An 8743-nucleotide genomic window follows, 5' to 3' on the forward strand; every position below is an offset into this window, starting at 1 on the left:
TATTCACATTTGTTGTAGCCTCTATTTAATATGAAGATTAAATTTACAGTAGATACAGGCTGCGGTATGGCCACGAGATGCCAACGGAGCAGCGGTATTAATCCACCAAGCACCGCGATTCATTCTGGTGGATCTCAGCGGGTTTCACGATCCACCAGAAAGCTACGCAAACAATGACTCAGATGGATTTAACGCTGTGATAGAATACTGTACTCTGGACATACCACGTTCTAGCACCATCTGCTTGTGGAAATTAGCTTTGTTAATGTATGAATTTAATTCTTTGTTGAGGATTTTTTATTTGTCATCAGATGTAACGCAAATTGCTGCCTGCTCATATCTGTGTTCTTATTTAAGATCCACAACAAAATCGTTAGCGATCCATGGCAGAATTGCAATTCACTTTTGGCCGCCGCTGCAACACGGCAATGGATTCTTGATTCTGCACGTGGAACACTGTCACCCTCCTTGTAGGCGTTGGTGTTCTCCGGATCCTCTAGTTTTTCTCCAACACAAGCCAAACAACCATTTAAGGAATTAGCCAAACTTCCCGTTTATAGGACCTTTTAGAAAAATAAGTCAAAATCTGAATCTTTATCCTGGAGAAATTCGATTTGCGATAAAAGCTCTTTTTGACAGACGTCCAGTAGGTAAATGATAGGAGTGCTTAGAATAGAAAAGGTAAACAAATCACTAAAAGTAAATAATAGAAAAAAGATATACAAGTTGTATGTTGAACTTCATTCGCACCGTACGTAGCCAATCGTGCTAATCGGAGGTGTGCCATAATGACAAGTTAACATTGCATAAGTACATCAATTAATAAATAATTCCTAAACTTGGGAAAGGCAGCACAGTTCCAGACCACACCAAGACAACAACATAGTCCCCTCAATAATCGCGAAGGTCGATTTCACGCGTGTGCCTGACGCCAGAGCACATCACCGTCGAATGGGCGACGTGAAGTGGGTGTAGATGGCGGTGGCGAGCCCGTAGTGGTGGGTGTCGGGCTCCATGCCGGAGCAGAAGTAGATGGCCTGCATCATGCAGCGCGTGGCCAGGATGCGCAGCAGAGTGTTGAGGTATGGTGGCGTTCCCGGCACCGCCGCCCGGTCCAGGGACTCGGCCAACGCCTTAGCCGAGTCCACCTGGATCTCGATGTTCTGCGCAAAAAAATCGGGCACACCGGCGTTTGTGAGGTGACTATCCCGCACGTGGCTTGTAGTTCAGTGCTGGGGAAGCAGCAAGGGTTGTGGTGTATTGTAAAGAAAACGTTATTCAGCGCACTTCCTGTGGGCATTCAGGTTTCCATAACCTGGCTTGCCAGGAGAAGGCAGTACAGCAAGTGGATTAATCTACATCTGGCACAGTGCCTGGCTGCCTTCCAGCGTTGTCTGTGGTTCGTCACACCTTTTGAGTTGTTCTGCCTCTAAGGGCGAGTGGAAACTATACGGCTACATCTCAAGATAAAGGTAAAAGGTGCAGCCCTGCAATTGCTCGCTCAGGCCAATACTGACATCGTTTCAAGACACCTCTGCTTCACAGTAGGGGGTAGCACATTCCCACCCATTTTGAGCACAATGTTCATCACGATAAGTCGACCTGATATTTCAACATTTCAGTGCTGGAATTTATCTAAAATTAAATACAGTACTACATTTATCGTGATGGTTTTTTGTTGCTTATGTCTGTGGAGTAGCTGGGAAACGAGCCGAGTCCTTCAACTCCCTACACTTGATAACACAGTATGTTCAATGCGGCTGCTGGATTTTGAAGCCAGGGTCCTAGCTGTAATCTCTGGGTCATAGGGTGACCCAGGTGACCCTTGCAAATGAGACTATTATGTTCTCTTGAGTTCTCACCCGGTTAAACCAAAAGACCTCAAACAAAAATTTGAGCCACCCGACGACCTCTGAATTCCTTGCGAGGAGGATGATATTGAAGGAAGGTTAACAGCAATCTAGAGACAGTAGAACCCCTCTTAAAGACGGTAATTGGTTCCACGAACACGAGCATTAAAGGATTTGGTCATTAAGCGAGTATAGGAATTACGTGTTAAAAGCTTAATTCGTTCCGATAGCATCGAAAGTTTCCCTTGTTCACCCAAAAAACGTACTTTATAATATTTAAACAATGGATATTAATACATAAAGATCCTAACATTATAAACACATCATGTTAAAATAAACACTGTTAATAAATGCATTAATTAATTTTGATTTAAAGCTTTCGTGACTGCAGGGATTCATATTCTTGGTTCTTTCGGTAAATTCACGTAGAAGGGAAACAACAAAATAATAAAAATATAAAACAATAAAATTCTCACGACGTTTCGACTGCAACACAAGCAATCATCATCAGGTATGAAAACCACAATAAGAAAATGTGAAAAAAGTGGCGGTTATTTTAACGTTAGCACGACGGAGAGAGATTTGATAAACCATTTTGGGTCTTAATTGATTGATCACGCTTAAGGTGGCTTTCAGAACTCATCCATTATTTTTCGTCTCCCCCCTCCTCTTTTCCGAACATAGATGGACTCGTCCATCTGAACAAACTGTCAAATCTCTCTCCGTGGTGCTAACGTTAAAAATAACTGGCACTTTTTTTCAAATTTTCTTGTTGTGGTTTTCACACCTGATGATGGTTGCTTGTGTTGCACTCGAAACGTCGTGATAATTTTATTGTTTTATATTTTTATTATTTTATTGTTTCCCTTCTACGTGGCATTAATTCATATTTACTGTACCTACAACAGCCCGTCATTAACAGGGAAATGGTCGGTTAAGCCTACACATTGAGCTCGATGGAGGCACGTTGTTAAGCGATTAGTTAACAAGGGTGGTCGTTAAAAGGGGTTCTAACTCTACCTTTGATTTCGCGGCCTTCACCAAGATGTCGTAGTTGGAAGGCGGAGGCGCCGGGTGGCGTCGGAGCAGCGCACACTCGGGGAATTCGTCTACGATGCGCTCCGCCACGGAGATGTTGGCGAGCAACATGAACTCCTCCACCATCGAGTTGGTCTCCCTGTGTACACGCACCAGTTTCCGCCACCACAACACATCAACCACAAGGGTCAAGATTCTTTATCTTAGATTATTTTGCTGATAATAAATTTCCCACGTGATAAGCCACTTTGTTCAGCTATCATTTGTGGTCAGGGTTTTACTTGGTAAGATAAAAATAGTTTAGTTTTATTTGTATATTTGTTTACCTTTCCAATACTTTGCAATCCTAACGTGTGCTTGTATTGTTTGTTGTTGTAACGTTGTGACCTGCCCCAACTGGACATCTGTGAAAAAAGAGCTTTATAGCTCATCGGATTCTTCCAGTAGAAATATATATATATTTTGATTCTGATAGAGAGATCTGCACAACAGTGGGATTGCAGTCATGGGAGGTGTCTTGTTGACGAGACTCACTTGAGTTCCTTGGTCTGCAGGTCGATCGGGTCGTGGGTTTCGCTGTCCATGTGGAATCGGACCTCAGCGGATGCCAGAGTCAATGCCCTACGGGTGGAGAAGGGACATGAGCGATTATCATGTCCAGCCAAAACAACACAGAATCTTAATATAAGACACTTCACAAACTCAGATATTTGAGTTGAACATGCACAGCTCGTTAAGTCAATCCACTGCTGGATGAGGGCCGCCCCATGTCATGCGGGTCGTGGGGTGGTTTTACCGTACTTAACCGTGGTGGTCAGTACGCGTTGGCAAAGGTGGGGGAGCACAGACATGGGAGCATTAAGTAGAGTAAAACAATTTATATCACTGCATTGTCCTCTATTGCCCACAATGTAGCCCCGCAGCAGCCTGTAACACTCCAATCTAGAAGGATGTTATTAACCAGGTAAAACCTTAACTTCTTTATTGTTGCCTTCATTTCCGCATCTCCAGCTTCTTCAGCCTCCCACTCCCAGCCCCGCTCACTTCCCCCCCCCCCCCCGGCATTTTGCCGTGCTCGCCCCTTTAATCCCTCTAGCAGCACCCAACTACCCCTATCCCACATCCCCCCTCTCTATCTCTCCCCCCTTGCTCCCCCCCACTCTCTTACCTATATAGCCGCTTGTTACAACAGCCATTTTTTGCCCACTTCAGCAATTGTTTCTGGCTGTGGTTGTCCCACCTGAAGAAGGACGCTTGTGTTGCGCCCGAAACGTCGTGATTTAATTTCGTTGTTATTTTATTTAATAGTTTTACCTACGTGACTTTACTGTAAAAAAAACAAAGAGTATGAATCCTGTAACACTTGTTTGTGCATGGTATTCACCCAAGCCTCATGCATCATGGGGTCGAAAAAAGCTACAGGTGCAGCCTTGCAATTGCTTGCTCAAGCCACTGCTGGAAGAAGGGGGCTCCCATAAGAGGGGGCCCCTCTAGAGATACACCCTTTTACAGTCCCTCTCAATGTATTTTAGCCTACTCTTCCACGCTGGCCGGATGTCTTAGAAGACACGGGAGTAACCACACTTTACCGCGCCACAGGCGACCTGCCGATCGACTAAATGTGGTGCACCCATTAATACTGCTCAGCGCTCCAGAGGTGGTGGAGGGGATGAGGATCTTGACAATGAGTTACCCGTTTTGAATGCGCCTCTGCTTGAGGATCTTGGCCAGGGAGTTGAGGCCACGCAAGCTGCTGGTGACCGGGTCCTTCCGCCCGGCGTCGTCCATCATTAGCTGAGCCTCTGCGTACGTCAGAGGCGCCTGTGGGGATACGATGAACACACCACGGGTGAACCATGGGGTCCTCGCAATTACACAATGCCCATGCCTGATCCAAGCCCAAGCCAGAACTCAACAGATGTCTACGTGGCTCCCGATGACCACTGAGGGTTACGCTCACCCAAAGACAGCAAAATTGATATTTTTTTAATTCTCAAAGCTGGAATTTAACCAAATTTAGTTCAATGTAATTTGGTGGTCTTTTGTGCAGTGAGTTTAACACGTAGGCTTTCGTGACCATTATCATCCATAATACAGGTTTTTTGGGTTAGATTGTGTAAATACATAAATGTGTCGTTAAACCCGCCACCACCCGACACAGCCGACTATTAAGGGTTGTCACATAAACAGAACGTGGCCAATTCGTCACTGGTACAACACACCCAGTGTGCTGTACTCGTGACGAATTGGCATGTTCTGTTTACGTGACAACCCTTATTTGTTGGCTGTGTCGGGTGGGGGTGGGTTTAATGACACATTTACATATTTACCCGATCTAACCTAAAAAAAAACCTGTGTTTTGTGCAGTGATTGTTGACTGGACAGAGACCATCAACTCACTACTTTCATGTCCTACCTCGCACCTCCGATTAGCACAGTTGGCTACGTACGGTGCAAAAGAAGTTCAACATACATACTACCACTTGTGAACCCGGTTCATCTCGCTACACTTGTGAACCCAGAGGTGCAAGCTCAACGCTCTGACCTCTCAGCCATCCGGAAACCTCAACTGCACTAACATAGCAAGGTACCGATACAATACACATGAAAGCAAACGAGAGTTTTACAAAAACTGAACGTCTGTGGGGGGGGGGGGGGGGTGGGGGAATCACCTTGGAATTGATGATGCTCTTGGTAAAACGTGTGCTCACGATCTCAGCCTTTGGAGTCATCTCCCATATGCACGAGAACGCCAGCCTGCACGCGCACAGCACATGCACCGTCGCCATTCACCGTCGAGTGGCGGAGTCGTCGACATTGGAGTAGTGCAGGGTGTTCACTCAGGAAAGCCTCGCAAAGTCGCGAGACTCTTTTTCAGGAGGGTCTTGCCAAGTTTTTGGTAGTCGAGTCATTCTTTCAGCAGCGGGATGTTTGCCCAAATACCGGTTTAGGTTGTTACAAATTACTCAACTGGAATATATACGTAGCAACCATTGTTCGACTACAAAAGCTTTGCAGTACCCTCCCGAAGTTATGAGATTCAGTGAGGCTTTCCTTGGTTAAGGATCATAGTAGTAATAACACGTTTATGTTAGCGATGAGAGGAAACCTGATAACCTGGAGTCAACCCATGCTAAATAGGGGGAGAACATACAAAATCTACATGGAAAGGCAACCAAGTCGGGCATCAATCCTAGGCCATTCTTGCTGTGAGACACGTGTTACCATTGTGCCATCCTGGTTTGGCTGCTTATGTATGTACACATGCTTGTGTGGATCTGTACAATGACACTTTAACAGTGCCACGCATCATGGGATTACATGTGCACCTGGCAACAACGCACGTTAGCTGCTGAGTATGGGTTGCAATGTGCGCACTCGCGAGTTAACAGTTGTTGGTGCATCTCACCGGTCGACGTTGGATCTCAAGGAACACAGGTTTGAGCTCAATAACTCTGGCACCATATCAATCCTCTGCAGGCACACAAACACATAAACGCAACCACTTCTCTGTCAATAAACACAATCTGACAAATACATGTGCACTAACTCAACGAGTGTTTTGCAAGCAAACCCACACATGATTAAGTCACCTGTAGGTAACTGTTCAGCAAGGGGATGTTTTCACGAATGCCAGTTAAGATTGTATGGGTTTTATTTAGAGGAAATCTGATGAATCCAGAGGAAACCCATTCTTAACAGGGGGGAGAACAAACAAAACTGCAAGCGAAAAGGCACAAGAGTTGAGTAATCAAACCCAGCGTCTCCTTGCTGCAAGGCACGAGTGTTACCACTGCGCCGATAGCCTGCCGCTCATGATGTCACGGTACATCATATGATATGAAATCCACAAAAATCACCTTGTTTAAAACATCATGAGAGATATTTAGCATTGTTGTTGCACATTTTTTTATTCTAATTCATTTTTAAGTTATCGTTATTCATACGGGAAGTACTGAAAAGCACACAAAAAATGTGGTGAAAATGTCAAATACAATTACAAAGTTGTGGGGAAACTGGTATCGCGATGATCGTTATATCGTAATATTTTACATCATGTCGTAAAGTTAAGAATGAAAGGATGAAATCGGCGGGTCGTAAAACACTTGATATTGTGGCAAGAAGAAATCCACATCTCACCTTCTCACACAGGTAAACTGTGGTACCACCCAGAGATGCCTCCTCATCCAAGGCATTCCCCGGCTGGATAAAGTAGCTCACATCGGCGATGTGTACCCCAACCTAGAACACACATTAATACACCGTCACCACCCTCACATGCATGGATGTGTAATGGCAGGGTGATACCTTCCGGCCTGTAAGGGTAATTAAGGTTATAGCTGCATTACATAATGCCTTATTATGAAGGGGCGTATCTGGGGTAAAGGTCAACGGCGGAGTCAGTCGAGAAGCTCCGGGAACCATCCCGAAGGGCCTAGAAGGTTCTAGAAAGGGGGCGTGGCCAGAGGTGGAGCTTGGCCACTCCAGGCAGATATAAAGAGCACCGAATCAGAACTTCGGGGCTGTTAGCGTGGGGTCTGGGTCCTGGTTGCGTCGCTACCGTCGTCATCTCTTCGTCTTCGACCACGTGGCTGGTGCTTCTGCAAGAGCAGCTCTGTCTCCGCTGCTACACTCGTCAAACAGCCAGCGTAGCTACGCGGGACGGAGATGGGCTGCGTGTTTGACAGCCTAGGTGTAGCCGCGTTACGAAGTGTATCGCCCTGTGTGCTTTTAATAAATAAGACGCCTTCTACTAGACGTCTGTCGGAAGTCGCTCACTCCACATGCATGCATAACCTCCACCATAGCCACTCCAACCAAAGCACAATAATGTGAAATGAAATGCACACCCATTACTACCTGGTGCATTCATTGTGAACCAGGCATTCGGCCAGTGACGTGGACACTTAGGCCAGTGGGGTGTTAGCCATGGCTTGGCTCAGGCTTGGCTCTCGCGCAACATGCATTGAGATTATTTCTATTATTTTGGCTGCTATAAATGTCCAAATGATGGGCCACTTTGTTGAGCTATTCATTTGTGGCCAGGTCACTAATCAAAAATAAATCAATACCTCAGTGGGCTTTGCCTGGTAGGATGGGGATGGTTTCGTTGTATTTGTTTGTGTTTGGGTTATTTGTTTATCTTTCTTGTACTTTGCACTACTGATGTTTTTGTACTGTTTGTTGTTGTAATGTTCTTACCCGCCTCTACTGGACATGTGAAAAATAGCTTTATAGCTCATCGGATTCCTCCAGTATAAATATTCTGATTCTAATTTTCAATAAGCCACATCAAAGCAACGCTTAAAACCCGAGCTGCCTCTAAGCATGTTTCCAGCCCTGAGCCTCTGTGTCCCTTGTGCCTCCTTGTATATCTCTGCATGCTCCCAGCCACGCTCAGAATTTCGGTGAGCTGAGCCTGAGCCAAGGCACAGCTGAGCCACTCATACATCTTTGGAGGCAACGGAGCAGATCAAGCCAGAACCGAGCCATGTTGAAGTCAGTCCTGAGCCGAGCAGAGACCAAGAATACGGGCACTAAGGCAACAATGTTTGGAAACTTAATAACAGGAATATTGTCCACCCCTTTGTCAATCCACTGCAGAATGAGGGCTTCTCCATGCCGTATTGGGTCGCGATTGTCATTTGACCTTGCTTTATTACGATGGTCAATGCAGGTGGTGAAGGGGAGAACTTGGGCAGTTTTTTTAGATATCACTCTGTACCAGTGTTAGCCATGACTGGAACTAAACCAGCTTGACAGGATGAATGTGCAGTGCACTTATCATTGTGCCACTAAACTCCCCTTGTCACCTCCGCTAGCATTGACAAAACCATGAAAGGAATAGGCACGAA

General features: G+C 45.6%; 1 protein-coding gene across 1 annotated transcript; it reads right to left on the reverse strand.

Annotated features, from left to right (window-relative positions):
* Positions 1-935: 935 nt before the first annotated feature.
* On the reverse strand, positions 936-5721 carry LOC142923769 (exosome complex exonuclease RRP44-like). The gene is made up of 5 exons (XM_076064750.1): positions 5561-5721; positions 4582-4709; positions 3423-3509; positions 2871-3027; positions 936-1163 (listed from the first exon to the last, which is right to left on the reverse strand). Exons 1-5 carry the CDS (start codon positions 5675-5677, stop codon positions 942-944), a joined length of 711 nt encoding a protein of 236 aa, XP_075920865.1. The 5' UTR covers positions 5678-5721; the 3' UTR covers positions 936-941.
* Positions 5722-8743: the final 3022 nt, after the last annotated feature.

Source organism: Petromyzon marinus, unplaced genomic scaffold (genome assembly GCF_048934315.1).
Source record: "Petromyzon marinus isolate PM22_M1 ecotype Great Lakes invasive population unplaced genomic scaffold, UKy_Petmar_22M1.pri1.0 PM_Scaffold_7, whole genome shotgun sequence".
In the NCBI taxonomy this organism is placed as follows: domain Eukaryota; kingdom Metazoa; phylum Chordata; class Hyperoartia; order Petromyzontiformes; family Petromyzontidae; genus Petromyzon; species Petromyzon marinus.